Here is a 15,531-nt window from a genome sequence, read left to right as displayed (position 1 = left end):
TTGCTCCAGCGCCTTCCGGAGGAGCTGATCACCCCAAATGCAGAATTCAAATAACAGCGGCACTCAGAGATTGTATAGCTCGGAAAACAAATGGTGTTTCATTTGTGACGTTTCGGACAGCTAGACCCCTTCAAGACAGCAGCATTTGTGGCATTTCACAGAGTTAATCCCCTTCTGTCATTTGAATTCTATATTATTATAGCCACCAATAACAGTATACAGAGTATAGGAATATCTTACATATATCACTTTTATTTATTTTTTATTGTAGAAAATGTAACTATTAATTTAGGTATCAATCAAATAATACCCCTTGTCGAAATAATATCCCTCATATTGTGGCATACTGTATGTCAACATTTCATCCACAAAGTATTCATTATTTGAGTTAGGCAATTGGCTTATTTTCTCCATAAATAAAACTGATTTTGCAGAAGGTTTACAGAAATGGAATTGTTTATTGTAAATTAATCTTCCAGAAATTCCATAAAAGAAAATAAAACATAACATTTCTTAAGCCGGGTATACACTGGAGTGATGCCGTTCCGTAACAATAAAATCGATTAAATCTTTGTGTGTACAAGCGACTGCGTGCTCCAACTGTCGCTAACAACGGACGCTAGGTTTGATGTGTTGTAAATCAAACCTAGCAATATCGCTAGCGACCTTATGCTTATGAAAGATGGAACATGATCGTTCCATCCTTCATAAAACTAGTTCCAGTGTGTACACAGAATTTCCATGTCAGAACTAATGCACGTAAATCAGTGTGTATCCAGCTTTAGAGTGCTGATAGAAAAACAAACATTTTACCACTATATATACTAGATTTGCCTCAGATATAAATAAACAACAAAAATAAATCATCAATTTTACATACATAGCCAAATTCAGCCAATCCAAACATTAACAGTCATGGTAATCAAACCCAGAATTGATCACCCTTTTTTGAATACAAAACATTAACTTGTAAACTTCTGTAAGGCACTTATATCATAAATTCTTCACACAGCAATTTCAGCGAACCAACATTTAAATAAAAGAAACTAATGTTTTAAAAAGTTCAGATTTCAGTTTTGAGGAGAGAGGAAAATGGTCATTGCACTCAGGGATTTTCTGAATAAATTCCTGCAAGTAGAGATCACTGTCCGTGTAAATGTGATCATACTGTATTATTGTAAAATAACCCCGGCGGCACTTTGCACATGCAGGTCCCGTTCTTCGCGTGCACCCGCAGTTAATGCGATTGGATCACATTAACTGAGAACGCCTCTGCCTGATTGACAGGCAGAGGTGTTCGCGGGGCAGGGGGTGTAGTCGCGGAAACAAGGGTGTATTGGCAGCGTTTTTGGGGTGGCTGAGTGTCATCACGCGCAGTCGCACCGATCAAGAAAATGGTGGTGAACTGCCTGCATACGCAGCCTAGCTGCAGCTGTAGGGGGTCATCCACAGTTGCTTCGACTGCACTTTAATTGCGGTCGCAACCACAGAGCAGGCCATTTACCATGCTGGGCGGCCTTGCCCTGCGATGGGCGGTCCCCAGCATGCGAAAGAACGGATTGCACATTCTGCTTTTTGGCAGAATGTGCAATCCGTACTGAGCAACCCCCTATGTGTGGGACTGCTCTGGGTTATAAAATAGAATTGTTTTTGTTAAAATATTGTTTATAAATAAATAACTAAATTTGATCATCGTAAAATAATTCCATCTGGTTTTATTTTATCCTACAGGTATCAGAGGTCAAATACAAGTTTTTGAGGAAAATGAGCACTTATAATTATATAGGAGTATATGATAATTGACTTTTGCTATACATATACACACAAATATATATATCTATATATATATAGATATAGATATATACACACACGCATATACATGCAAGAAAAAAAGAGGCGGCACTCTGAGACTCTTAATCACTTGAATGGTATATAAAGCACCAATGTTTTGGGGCCACTCACGCCACATTGTCAAGGTGAGACTCTTGTGTTGTTGTTGCTGCTGCTGCTGGGCGGCACCGGAGAGCACCTTATCTGTCACAGGGGAGTGTCGGCCATTACTACAAATATATGTATGTATCTATTTATTTATATCTCTACAGTACGCACCATCTATATGCAGGTGAGCTCCAACTCTATCATCGCCTTCTGGATGTCCTAGATTGCTCATACTCAAAATGTCTAAAACCAAACTTCATCCAGTACAGCCTCTTCTCCCCACTCTATCTATTGACCGCACCATACTCACCTCCCTTTCCTCACAATGGACACCACCAAATCTCTTATTCATGCACTTATTTCTTACCTTAATTGCTGCAATATCCTTCTCTCTGACCTTCCTCTCTCATCTCTCCCCACTTCAACATATCATGAATGCAGTTGCCAGGCTCATCTATCACCCTTGCCACTCGGTGTCAGCCTCCCCCTCTTGCCAATTGCTGCACTGGCTCCCCATCTGGTCCTCTTCCTCCTACATTTCCAACCTTATTTCTGTGCACTCTCGCTCCTGCCATCTTCTCACATCAGCTCACTTCCTCTCATTCCTGCATCTGAGATTTCTCATGCGTCTTCCCACCGCTCTGGAACTTACTCCATCTCTCTATCAGACTTTCAGACAGCCTACACTCCTTTAAATTAGCTCTCTAGACTCGCGATTTCATACAAGCCTATCAGCTATCATAACTCTCTACTCCTTACCTCTGTTTATCCAACCAGTTACCCCCCCATAGAGTCTAACCCCTCCGCCCTAGGGCCCTCTTCCCTCGCTCTCTCTGCCAAGCACTATCCGTGTCACCAGTGTACATCTGTTCTCCGGTCTCCATTGTTCCCTCTGATAAGTGTAGGTATTTCTTACAAATATATACATACATTAACTCTCTTACATATATACTTATTGATTGCGGTTTCGTTCCTAGTCCCCCCCCCCCAATCGTATTTGCTGCCTGGTTGTTAACGACCCCAATTCGTTATAGCTCAATTAATTTTGCTCCTTAGCAGTGTGCGGTCTACTCCATGTGGGTTTTTTTCTTTTCCATATTAATTACCATCGTCCCCTTGGATTACACTGGACCATGAAAAATGGAAGTATTTCAGGAACAAATTTCTTAGAAGAAAACATTTTTTTATGGATTATGGAGGGAAATAATGAATGTATTTATTTAGTGGCAAACATTACTTTATTCTTTTTAACACAGACACTACTATTTCTTCCATATGTTATGGGGGCAAAAATATTTTATTAATATATCACAAGGCACTAGTGTTTTATTTTTATTAGGGCAATAAGAATTCACGCCTGCAGGCACTCTTAGTACTACAACAGCATGTAATATATTTTGTCACGTTTACTCTGGTACCCAAAAGCCATGGGAACCTGGAGCTCAGTGCTACACAGCTGGGACAACATGCTCTATGTGCACAGGTCTAACCATTTTGGGGGGGGTCAGTCCCCAAGAGGTGTGGGCCCTATTCTAAGTAGGCTAGACTACTAGGGAATGTAGGTAGAGATAATGTTCCCCATTACTTGTAATTGTTTGGCTTTCTGGCACATGGGATAACTGGAACAGCATGAGGTTTGAGCTCTCTCGCATGTCACAACCACATAGCAGCGTGAAACGTGAGGCTGTTTGTTACCCAGCATGGTCTCCGAACAGCAGCTTAAGCCCTTACCATTCCATGCAATCTGATGTGCAGTTTTGCCTCTAGAAAATTACATGGTTTACAAGCAGCATATCATATTGCATGATCACACTGTATTTATATAAATTACTAAGAAAAACTAAAATGTTCTGGTCAATAAAAAAAAACAATCCGTTTTCTCAATATATAGTATTAAACACCTACTTTCTTCTAATACTACATAACTTTATAAATAAACGTCTAACTTTTATGAAACTAATCATTGAAAGTTTATATTGAAGATCAAAGGGAATTAATAATGCAAGATAATACAAGTCTACAGTGACTTAGTATAATCAATTCTGAACACCACGCAGTCTCTCCTGTGACAGGTACAACATACCATAACCCTGAGTAGATTTTCAAGATCAGAATGGAGATATTCAGTTCTCAGCAATAAAGGAAGGAAGAAACATAAAAAGTTGCTTAATCAGCATCCAAACAAACAATTTTCACAAATACAATTTACCCGATTTAGAACCTATCAACACATTTCCATTACATTCTTATTTTGCAGGGGAAGTAATTATTCTTCTGTTTTTTCTTCACTAAAGACTTCTAGCCTTTAAAAAGTACTACATTCCTGTAGTTTATACATTTTGGAACAGTTTAAGTCTTTCACCACCCCATATTCCTAAAAGGCACAGTACAAAATAGAAAAATATAAACATTCAGGTTTGCGGCTACAAACATCTTGACAGTACCTATTGCATAGATTTCGGACAAGCATTTGCCAGTGACATCCCATAGCTGCCAAATACAAAAAAGACAAGTATAGACTCCAACGATTCCTGGAATATATTCTTTGACATAGTCTTCTGAGAAGAAAATCATTAGTGGCTACACCAGTCCACATGCTTTTGGTTCAGCTGCTCTCTTGGAAAAACCACTTCTGAAGAGCAGACTCCGAGCATGGTCTTAGCACAAGTTCAGCATTTCCTGTTTTACCATTTCTTTCAGCTTGTACACACTTCTGTGTTTGCAGATGTATTAAGGTACCATCCTGTGAATAAACAGGTCACAATATTGGTCATTGGCTAGCATGACTAGCAGCAATACATGTATGAAATATGTTGATCTCTAAAACAATGGGATTTATGTTAAATAGCAATATGGTATGAACTGGTAAATTCCTAACATTTTGGCTTATTTTGCTATCTGCAGAATTTGATGTGTTCAGTATTGAACAAGAGGAGTCACCCAATTAAATAGATACCTGCTTTCCTTTTATACGTTTTTCACATCTCAAATGTTTGCTTGACATACTAGTTTGTTTACTTACTTCTTACCTGTAAGTGTAATTTTTTTTCGTGCATTGTTCATTTACATTTAGGATCCTTTTTACTGTCTTTGCAAAATTAGTTTGTTTGCAAAAGCACAATGTTTGCTTGTATCTATACTGTAGCCTTTAAATACTCCCATCAGCTAATGATTTCCCATGTATCTGGTACCCTATTACTCCACTTGCAGTTTTTTTTTTATGCATCATTGCTACATAGTCTTGGGCTGTCATATAGACCCTTTATGCTTTCTTTTTCTTCAATATTAAATTTTTTTATTGAATTTTCATGCAGATTACATGTACTCGTATATGTAAATCGGTAAACAAGATCTGGATGGGGTAAAGAGACATACACAAAACATAACTAATAAAGACATGGGGGAGGAAAACATGTATCAGGGATATCGTAATACAACAATGGAATCATAGTATATTAAAAATGAGAGAAAAAAAGACCAAGAGGTCTACTTCACTTAGCTAATTAAAGCCCGGAATGGACCGGGGAGCGAAGCACGGAAAGGTCTGGAATATCAACTGAGGCCCTGGAAACACCTATCCGGCCCGTACCCTCCTTGTAAAGGGACCATTTAATCCATTTCTTGCTAATAGAGGCATTTCCAGGGGAGTACTTGCCCTGTGCTGTTTCGAAAACATAGTGTTGATGAACTCTATTTTCTATCATAGAAATAGTGGGGATGACCGCCGATTTCCATTTGGAGGAGATGGCCGCTTTGGAGGCTATGAGGATATGGCCTAGAATATATCTATCACCGCTAGACAACTCCCTCCCATAGTAATGGAAAAGTGCCAAGAGGGGTTCAGGCTCAAGGACAACTCCCAATATGTGGGAAATGAGTACAAACACTTCCCTCCAGAGCGCCCTAATAGTCGGACACAACCAAAATATATGTAGGATATCCCCCACATCCCACAGTTTCTCCAGCATCTAGCGGAGACATCAGGCCAAATTTTATGCATACGATCTGGTGTTAGATATACCCTATGCACCAATTTATAGTACATTTCACTATGGTTTACACATTTAGAAATTCTAAAACAAGATTTAAAGATATCTCTCCAAACATCCTCAGTGAAGACCGCAGGGAGATCTTTTTCCCATTTGGTCTGTGCGGGGTAAACCCCATGATGGGCTTCTGTCACAAGATGCTGGTACCATCGGGATATGCCTCCCCTGTTGCTACTGGGGATAAGGAGTGACATCAGTAGTTTAGGGAGATCAGTATGTGGGACTCGACTTGGCGAGCAGCTTTGAAGCCAATGCCACAATTGTAGGTATTTGTGAAAGTCCTGTTTGGGAATCTGAAACTGTTCTTGGAGCTGGGAGAAGGGGACTAAGGCGCCATCTTGTAGAACATCTTTTAGAGTAGTGAGACCCTTTATGCTTTCTTAACTATGTCCACCCACTGAGACCCCCTGTGGTCTGGCCCCCCAATTTGGCATTCTGCCCATTAACTGTCCTATCTGCTTCCTTAGCACATAGCTCCCCTCCCCAATGTCTGCACCAAAGACTTGGACAATCCTGCCAAGAGGCCATCCTCCCACCCTATTACCCTGTTTTTCTCCTGCCATTAGTACAGGACTCCTTCACTGCCTTAAACCTATCACTATGTATCCTTAAGTGCCCTTGTAACCCTTGGGCTCCTGTTTTGGTTTCAAGCCATACCTCTGCTGCATATCTGTCACAAAGGTTTCTCATTTAATAAAGGCTTAAGAGCCATCAGGAGAGGGGTAATCTTTTTGCTACCCTCAAACTCTATAAGGCACACTTAATGGACACATGTAATAGCCCACAATTTGCAAGTGTCATTTAAGCAAGATAGTCTTTAGATTTAAAGCGATAATAATTTAAAAGGTAAAACCAACCTAGTTATGCAAATTGGCTACTACACTTAGGCCCTCATTCCGAGTTGCTCGCTCACTAGCTATTTTTTGCAGAGCAGTGATCAGATAGTCGCCGCCCACCGGAGAGTGTATTTTCGCTTTGCAAGTGTGTGATCGCATGTGCAGCCGAGTGGGACAAAAATGGTTTTTGCAGTTTCTGAGTAGGTCTGAACTTAATCAGCCGCTGCAATCACTTCAGCCTGTCTGGTCCCGGAACTGACGTCAGACACCCGCTCTGCAAACGCCTGCGTTTTCCATACCACTCCCAGAAACCGGTCAGTTGACACCCATAAATGCCTTCTTCCTGTCAATCTCCTTGCGATCGGTTGTGCGAATGGATTAGTCGCTAGATGCATTGCACATCAACAATGCTGTTTGTACCCGCACGATGCGCGTGCACATTGCGGTGCATATGCATGCGCAGTAGTAACCTGATCGCTGCGCTGCGAAAAATGGCAGCGCGCGATCAACTCGGAATGAGCGCCTTAGTGCTTAGGCCAGGTACACATCTAAATAACACGTAATCATGCCGGTGGTAGGGGCAAATTCCCTTCGCCCCAGACCATCACAGATTGCTCGTACACAATGAGCGATCTCTCGTTACGTCCTTCATTAATATGCACAGCCATACATACAATATTGTTTGATTGACCATGCAGCATGGTCAATTAAATGATCTTGTATATTATTCACGGGAGTATGCCCTGGCCTTTAGGGGACCCACTTCCTCCATGGTCTGCACTCTAGATCCCATAACTTAACATGATTGGGACAAAACACATACAAAAAAAAAAAGTGTGGACTGGCCATTTTAGTAGCCTGCCATCTCATGTTTGAACTTCTGGACTCACTTGAGAACAAGAACAGATGCTACCTCATTCTTGTGGGCAACCTAGATAATAAACTCCATAGTCAATGTGTGTATGCCCTCAATCAAAATTAACATTCATTCTCCCAAAGTAGAAAGGGAGACCTTGTTGTTGCTGTAGACTTTAATGCAGTTATAAACAACAACAACCTAGACCAACCTGTCACTGTGGCTGCTCTCCCTATGTCAGACCTTCAGATGTCCAAAATCATTCCTAAGTCTTCTAAATCCCAGCTTTTCTATGATTATTGGAAGATGAAGATGCCAGTAATACATGAATTTTATTCCTTTTTTTATGTCCTGTCATGATCTAACCCTCTCCCTGACCACTATCCAGGGTCTATCCACTCATTTGGTCCAATCATGCCCCTATAACCATTGATTTGTCCACCTATCCGCCTGCCCTTATCCTATGGACATGGTATACTCATTGACACCATTATTAACTCACCTACCTGGTACTGTACACTTAAACAGCCCTGAAGGGACACTTGATTAGCGTGGCCTCCCGAAAAAAAGCCCCTTACCAAAAACAATATACTGGCCATTAAACTACATGACTTATAGTCTAAATATAAACTTGTTCCTGACCCTACTCCTCTTGCTGACCTCAATACCATCTAGGCTAAACTAAATATCCTCTCTAAACAACTGGATAAATGTTTTCAGTGGCTATGATGAGAAGAGGAACAAGGCAGACAGTCTCTTGGGGGCAGTATTCAAATGATATATCACGCCCAATCTCCGTTCTAACGTGATCCCCATTATTGTGCCCATAGTAATCAGGTTTAGCTGCGTAAAGGGTTGGGTGACTCACTACCCCATGGATAGCGAGCTGAAATGATAATACCATGCCCGTCAGCAGAAACAGAACGGGTGTGGAAGGGGGCGGAAAGAAATTAAAACCGCCCTTGAAGTCGACAAAAAGCAAATCAGAAATTCAATTTATCCATGATCCCATAGGAATTAGATCTTTATTTCAGTCTTATTATACCAACCTAAACAATTTATATACCCTTCCTTTAAGCCAATCATTTGACGAACTAATCCATAATTTTCTTGCTGAAGCAATAGCTCTCTAATTTGTTTTACTGAGTTCTTGGGTAGGGAGATAGTGGACTATCCAGAAATGGCAATTCTCCAGGCCCAGATGGGTTTATAGCCACATACTTAAAGAAACTCTCTGACTCATGCCTCCTTATTTGGACTCCCTATACAAAATTCTCAGAGGTGAACCTTTTTAAGCTGTAATGCTTGAGGCCATAATTGTGGCGATACACAAGGAGAAGAAAGCTCCTCATAACTGCACCAGCTATAGGCCTATTTCTCACCTTAATACGGGCCTCAATATAAATACTAAATGTCTGAGCAGTAGAGTGAAGCAATTTCTCCCCTACTTCATCCACTACGACCAAGCAAGCTTTATCCGGACTGTCCGACATGAGACACATTAGATGAGCTGTTGACCTCCTCCACAGAGTGAATTCCAGGATATCTCCCATTATAATTTTCCTCCAGAATGCTGAAATGCCTTTCATAGGAGCTACTCAAATTTCATGAGGTTGACCCTTGCAGGTTTTTCTTAACATGGGCCTCCCTGAAGGGTATTCTGGCCCTCTACATGGACCCTTCAGTGAAAGTTTTAATTCACAGCATTCCTTCAGACAGGATACCCCTCTGTAATGGCACCAGAAAAGGATGCCCAATGTTCCCCCTGAATTTTTCCCTAGTGATTGAACCGCTTGTGTCACAAGTCAAACATAATCCAAATAGCCAAAAAGTGCATGTTGGTAGTACCAATTCCAAGATCTCGTGAAGGACATTTGATCTCTTGGCAGGCAACATTTTACTCTCTTTGTCCCAGTTGGTTATTTGCCTGACCAATCCCCACAGGGGAATCTTGGGTTATACATTCAACTATTCCAAACAGGAGGCCTTTCTGCTTCATGTTTCTCACTGGGACGCTACACTCCTTAGATTACATTTTCACTTCAAATGGCAGACTAAATTGTTGAAATACCTTGGAGTTTTCCTTGCTTCTCACTAGGACTTCCTTTTCCACAAAAATTCACTCAACTTTTTTCCAGGATGCATCCTGGAAACACCTTATCTACTTGCTGGACAGGATCATTGCTGTCAAAATGAATATCCTTCCCAAATGGCTTTACCTCTTTCAGATTCTCCTGTCAGTCCCCAATTCCCTATTGAACAAGACCCAAAATGCCCTCACCCACTTTGACACCTAAAACTCTCAGTTAATATACTAAAGAAGCCTGTTTCTAGAGGTAGAAGAGGTCTTCATGATATCAAATGATATTATTTGGCCTCACACTTTGTCTTCCCTATGGAGCTTACACAAAAACCAAATGAATTCCAAGAATAGACACCCAACTAACCTCTTTGGTCTCTCCTGTGACTCCTATGGGCCAACTCAGCATTCCCACTAGGAACAACTATGGCCAGGTTTCAAAACTGGATCTGGGCCGACCTCAAATTTGCTATTAATTTCTACAGAGAGCCAGTGGATGTCCTTGGAAGACCTTCAGCAGAATTCTCCTTCCCAGATATTTAACCCATTTGAGTTCTTTCAAATATACCACTCCACTCCTTATTTTCCACAACTTTACCCATTTTGAGAATCTCTGTAGAAATCACCCACAGATAAAGGAAATGATATCTCAGATTCATAGATTTTGACCTTGATACTACCCTATCCTCGCATAGGTATCATAAAGCAAAATGGCAGAGCACCTAGCAAGCCCCCACCCCACAAAACGAGAAAGCCTGGGAGATCATGAAACTGGGAATTGCCAAATCTGTATTATACCCGTACTAACTAGGGGCTCAACAAAATGTTTCCCTCTGTCTAACTTAACTGCAGGAGAAACTGTGGCATGGTGGTCTTGGCTGGTGATAATCCGCTTTCAGAATAACGTGAACAGGCTTCTAAATAGTTTCTTTGAGGCCCTTGTGATAAAGGATATTTTTTTTTATTTTTATAAACTATACCCTCCCTGACCTCACTAACTACCCTAGTGAACAATATACACCTATTCCCGCAGCAGCCAAATGGCTTGTTAGTCAGATATTGAAAGTGTCTATCCTCCCTTACTCTTAGTACTTAAAAAGCAAATCTGGCATATAGACGCAATGGAGGATATTACTTATCTCCACGACAAAAGGCGTACGTTCAGTCAGGGTTGGCACCATAGAGAGAGCAGTTATTTTTCCTCCACCAATGTTATTCCTTGATTTCTCCCTCATGAGCCAGGCTGTATACGGCAAGGAGAACAGCTATTATTGAGCTCCTCAAAACCTAAGGATATTTTGCTGCTTTCATCAATGTGATTGATACACTACTTTTCTTACCATTCTACTTTTGCACCTTAACTCCCTTCCATATGAACATCTGCTATCCCACTATCCACCCCTCATTTTCCACTCTTTTGAATCCTTAACACACACACACACACACACACACACACACACACACACACACAAAAAACTTGGTCACACGTCATCATAGTATGGTATTCCTTTTTTTATTCTCTCTCTTCCCATGTTTGACATGTTTTGTCTGTTATTTGCAATGCTCTATTTATTATTACGGAAGATAATACAGTGAATACTAATTTTACAGATGTGCACAAAATATACCAAAAATACAGTAAATTACCATGCATGTTATGTAAAATGTTCCTCAGGTCTGATTTTCTGTATATATATGACTGAATTAAAAGCCATGCAACTGTATTTTAAAAACTGTTGCAAGCTTGAACTTTTTTGGATCCCAATAAGCAAGTGAACAAGGCAATGTGATCCGTTCTAAGGTGCAGTCATTTGAATATGCTATATACAATTAATGTTACAAAATGAAACTCTTTAACAAAAGGATTTCCCCATGTCTGAAATTTCTCATTGTGTGGTTCTGTACAAACAAAGGGGGTGATTCAGACCTGATCGCTGGCCTACTAAATTTGTTGTGCTGCGTTCAGATAGTCGCCGCCCAAGGGAGTGTATATTCACTGTGCAAGTGTGAGAACGCAAGTGTACGCAGAGCTGCAAAATGTCCCTCAGTCAGCGGACAGCTGCAAATCCGTTCGCACCTCACTCACCATTGAATGTTTTTACCAGTGTGTGCAGTCTGTGCGCAGCCCAGGACTTACTCCTCCAGTGCGATGAGAACAGGCTGATCGGGTCCGGAGCGGACTTCACACACACTCCCTGAAAATGCTTGGGAACGCCTGCGTTTTCCCTGACACTCCCTGGAAACGGTCAGTTACCACCCACAAACGGCCTCTTCCTGTCAAACACCTTGCTAATGGCTGTGCGGATTACATTTTCGCACCAGCCTGTCGCTGTCCGGTGATGCCTGTTGTTTTCCGACGCACGTGCGCATTGCGGTGCATACGCAGACTGTCGCTGATTGCCCACTGTGTGAAAACGCACAGCAGGATCAGGTCTGAATCACCACCAAAATTTATGATGCATTACTGAAGCTTTTCTGTAGCAATTTGCAGTAACCTGAAATACTGTATATAACTGTAACAGCAGCATTTTTCATGTCATCGTGAACCATACCTCTTTGAAAATAAACTTCTGGTTTTCAGGCACATTTTGACCATTTTCCCGGCATAAGAACATTGTCAGGTGATCTGAATCTTGATCTGCGGTTGCACAGCCTTCAGGATGACGAGTGTTATAACGGATCTCGTTATAAGTGGTGTATTCAAAGAACTGAAAAAATAATACAATGTATTTGCTTCTATTCCGCATTACTAAGATAGTAAAAAGAACATTGCACTGCATTTGCACATCAATACAGGAAGATAAAAAATGTAATAAAAAGTCTGTTAAAAAAAATAGACATGTATTGTTTGCTGTGTAATAAAGTATACCCAGTGTTTTGCAATCTCAAACTTTTTATTTACAGCACATAGGTTTATATCATGTCAATTATTTAATGATAATCTTACAAAGCTATTTCTGCTTTTCAAAATATTTAACATTGGCGACTGATAACAGCCACTTTCTGAATGAGCATGAATAAAGAATGACAATGACGCATTGACAAACACACTAGTAGTAACACACATTAACAAATTAGTAGCTCCAAAACACAGAAAGTAAACACTAGCATAAGAAGATTATTGCCCATTACACATCTGACATATACTGGAATGCATGAAAGTTTCATTTTCCCTCATACCTGATTTTGTCCCATACCATGGCATGGGTATATGATAATCTTCTGTCCTGTGACTTCATTCTCACTTGGAGGATTGTAGTCAAAGCAGTAGTTCTCCATTCCTTTATTTTTAAGCTGCAGAATAGAAATATTATATTTTTACTTTAGATCTCAAACAGGTTTGTAGGACTCCTTATAGCAGTATGTTCTGTACAGATACTATTCAGCACTTATTCAGATCTTAACGAGGTACTACTAAAGAAAGAATCGCATTGGGTGCTTAACTACATACAACCTCATGGTCTCAATAAAGAGTATAATTTCAAATGTTTTCTAAGACTTCTGCCTACATGGAGCACCGGACCTCAATCATAGTGGTGCCCACTACATGGTGAATGCTAAGCCAATTTTACATGCCTTACTAACAACCATATTGTCCAGTTCAAGTGGAGGCAACCTTACCCACTACAGCTAACCACAATATACAGTCTCAGATGCACAAAAGACCAAATTATTACATTTTTTTGGTCAATTGTTTTTTTTTAATTCAACTAGTGCAGTTGAAGACAACGTACATTGCTTAAATGAAAAATAATCATACCTTCAATCTACATTCAGTGTCTCAGAGTCAGCCAGTCTAAATGGCCAATGATCTGGAGCAATCATGTGCCTGTGCAGCAGGGTCAGCTTTAGGGGGCTGCCACTGGGGATTCTGCACAGGGCCTCATGCTTTACTAGAGTCCCAAGTTTATTGGTCCCAATGTCTACATTAGCTGTAAGGAATTGCCTGTAGAATGGTACTTGCACAGACCCAAGTAATAATAAAACGCAGCGCTTCATTACATTCATAACTGGGAGAACACTGTAACTTTCCAGAGGACAGGAGACACAGCCTGTAAGAGCAGAGATCACCAGAAGGTGAGAGTACCAAGGAAAGTGGAGAGAACAGAGAAATCAGACACACAGGATATTGGAGGGTGGGGAATTGCGGAGAGGAAGGAGGAGAGAAAACCAGAGTGAGAGAGAATCAGAGAAGAGCATATACTACACAGAACCAACGAGGGGATTATGAGATGGTGGGGAGAAAAAAAACATCATCCATAATGAATAGAAACAGGACAGAGGGTAGAAAGCATGGGGCTGAGGCGAAAGTGGACAATGGCAGTAGAAATTGCCACATCTCCAACAGTGAAATAGGGATTCCTGCAATAGATATCGCACTGTGTCCTAAGATTGCAGATTCAGGCACTATGGTTACAATTTTGCAAACGGGAAACGGTACAATCTCAAGAAGAACTTACATTATGAGCAATTTGTTCCAAAATATATGAGTTTCAATATGCTAAGGCTGATTTTGTGCTACTATCTACTATGCAATGATCGCTGGTGCCATGTAACGAGCACAGCCATTTCTTATGCCAAGACTAATAGTATAATATTCAGAGACCGATTTAGTGCCTACTGTAAAATGCAGAGCCAAAAATTGTGCCAAGTCTATAATGTAGGCTAATACATGATGCCAAATCCAATATGAACTGTCCTCTATAGTGCCCAGGCTAATACTTGAAACTATCTGATGCTAAGACTGTTGACATATGCCTGGTACTAAGTTTAGCTAGTACTTACCAAGATAAGGTGGCGATTCCACTTGCCTCCTCACCTTCCTCCTCCTGGGTCTACTGACCAATAGAGCAACTTGGGGCCTGAGTCACATGCAAAAGCGGATGCAGCAGCGTTTATTGGTGGTCACCCATCTACAACTTTATGCATCTGTTACAACAAACTCATTCCTTAGTTTATATCCTTTCGCCCAAATATGCAAGTACTGAGAGACTCACTTTTAGCAAGTAATACGGATTGGTGCTTCCTTATACACCTCCATCAAGACTTGCAACAGCCCTATGGCTGACCAACAGTCTTCTATGCTTGAGGTTAAATGTCTGGGAATGCAGCTACTTGCATTGACACATCCACGACACTCCATAATACTCCCACTGAACGGATCAGTTTTTGGTTAATTTCTAGCCACCTCCTAGTCACCACCCAGAAATGCCCATCACTTTGCCATCTGACAAGATAGCAACAGCACCTTTGTGCGTACACACATGCGCTTTAGGGGTTTTCAGAACTTTTCATACACACGCAATAGCAAACTACGTAAAGATTGTTATTGCATGCGATATTGTCCTACAATAAACATCAGCAACCAAGTTCTCTCAGTGGGAGTAAGGTAGGTGCCACAAATAAGAGTTGTTATAAAGTTGGTTTGTTGAGTGAGATATAATAAAAAATAAAAAGGTACATAGATGACCCGTGTGTATCAATTTTTTTTGTCTATATACATAATTCACAGTAATATTTGTACAATGGATAATACTGTAATAAGTAATTTAAATAGATGTGCACCTGACATACTGTGCTTTTTTTTTTCCCGAACCTACGTAATATTTAGTACCTGTGAGCTGTTTTTTTTTTTTGCATACTAGCAACACTGACCCAGTTGCTGACAGATTTTCACTTAGATCAACAGTTAAAATGTAAATTACACTCAAAGTTTGTACCAGTGTGTATGATATGTTATTAGCAGAGTTCAGGACGGGAGACCTGTGGTGT

The 15,531-nt window shown here is 40.7% G+C and overlaps 1 protein-coding gene across 2 annotated transcripts in view; it reads right to left on the bottom strand.

The window, feature by feature from the left end:
- Positions 1-232: 232 nt before the first annotated feature.
- GALNT12 (polypeptide N-acetylgalactosaminyltransferase 12) overlaps positions 233-15,531 on the bottom strand; it is a 217,725-nt gene continuing 202,426 nt past the window's right edge. For both annotated transcript variants that reach the window (XM_063922807.1, XM_063922808.1), the window contains exons 9-11: positions 12,940-13,053; positions 12,312-12,467; positions 233-4,681 (exon numbers count right to left, since the gene is read on the bottom strand). In XM_063922807.1, the coding sequence (XP_063778877.1) occupies positions 4,544-4,681; positions 12,312-12,467; positions 12,940-13,053 (408 nt within the window). In that variant the 3' untranslated portion in view covers positions 233-4,543. The remainder of the gene's footprint in view (positions 4,682-12,311; positions 12,468-12,939; positions 13,054-15,531) is intronic.

Source organism: Pseudophryne corroboree, chromosome 5 (assembly GCF_028390025.1).
Source record: "Pseudophryne corroboree isolate aPseCor3 chromosome 5, aPseCor3.hap2, whole genome shotgun sequence".
In the NCBI taxonomy this organism is placed as follows: Eukaryota; Metazoa; Chordata; class Amphibia; order Anura; family Myobatrachidae; genus Pseudophryne; species Pseudophryne corroboree.
This window is presented reverse-complemented; position numbering and strand designations above follow the sequence as displayed.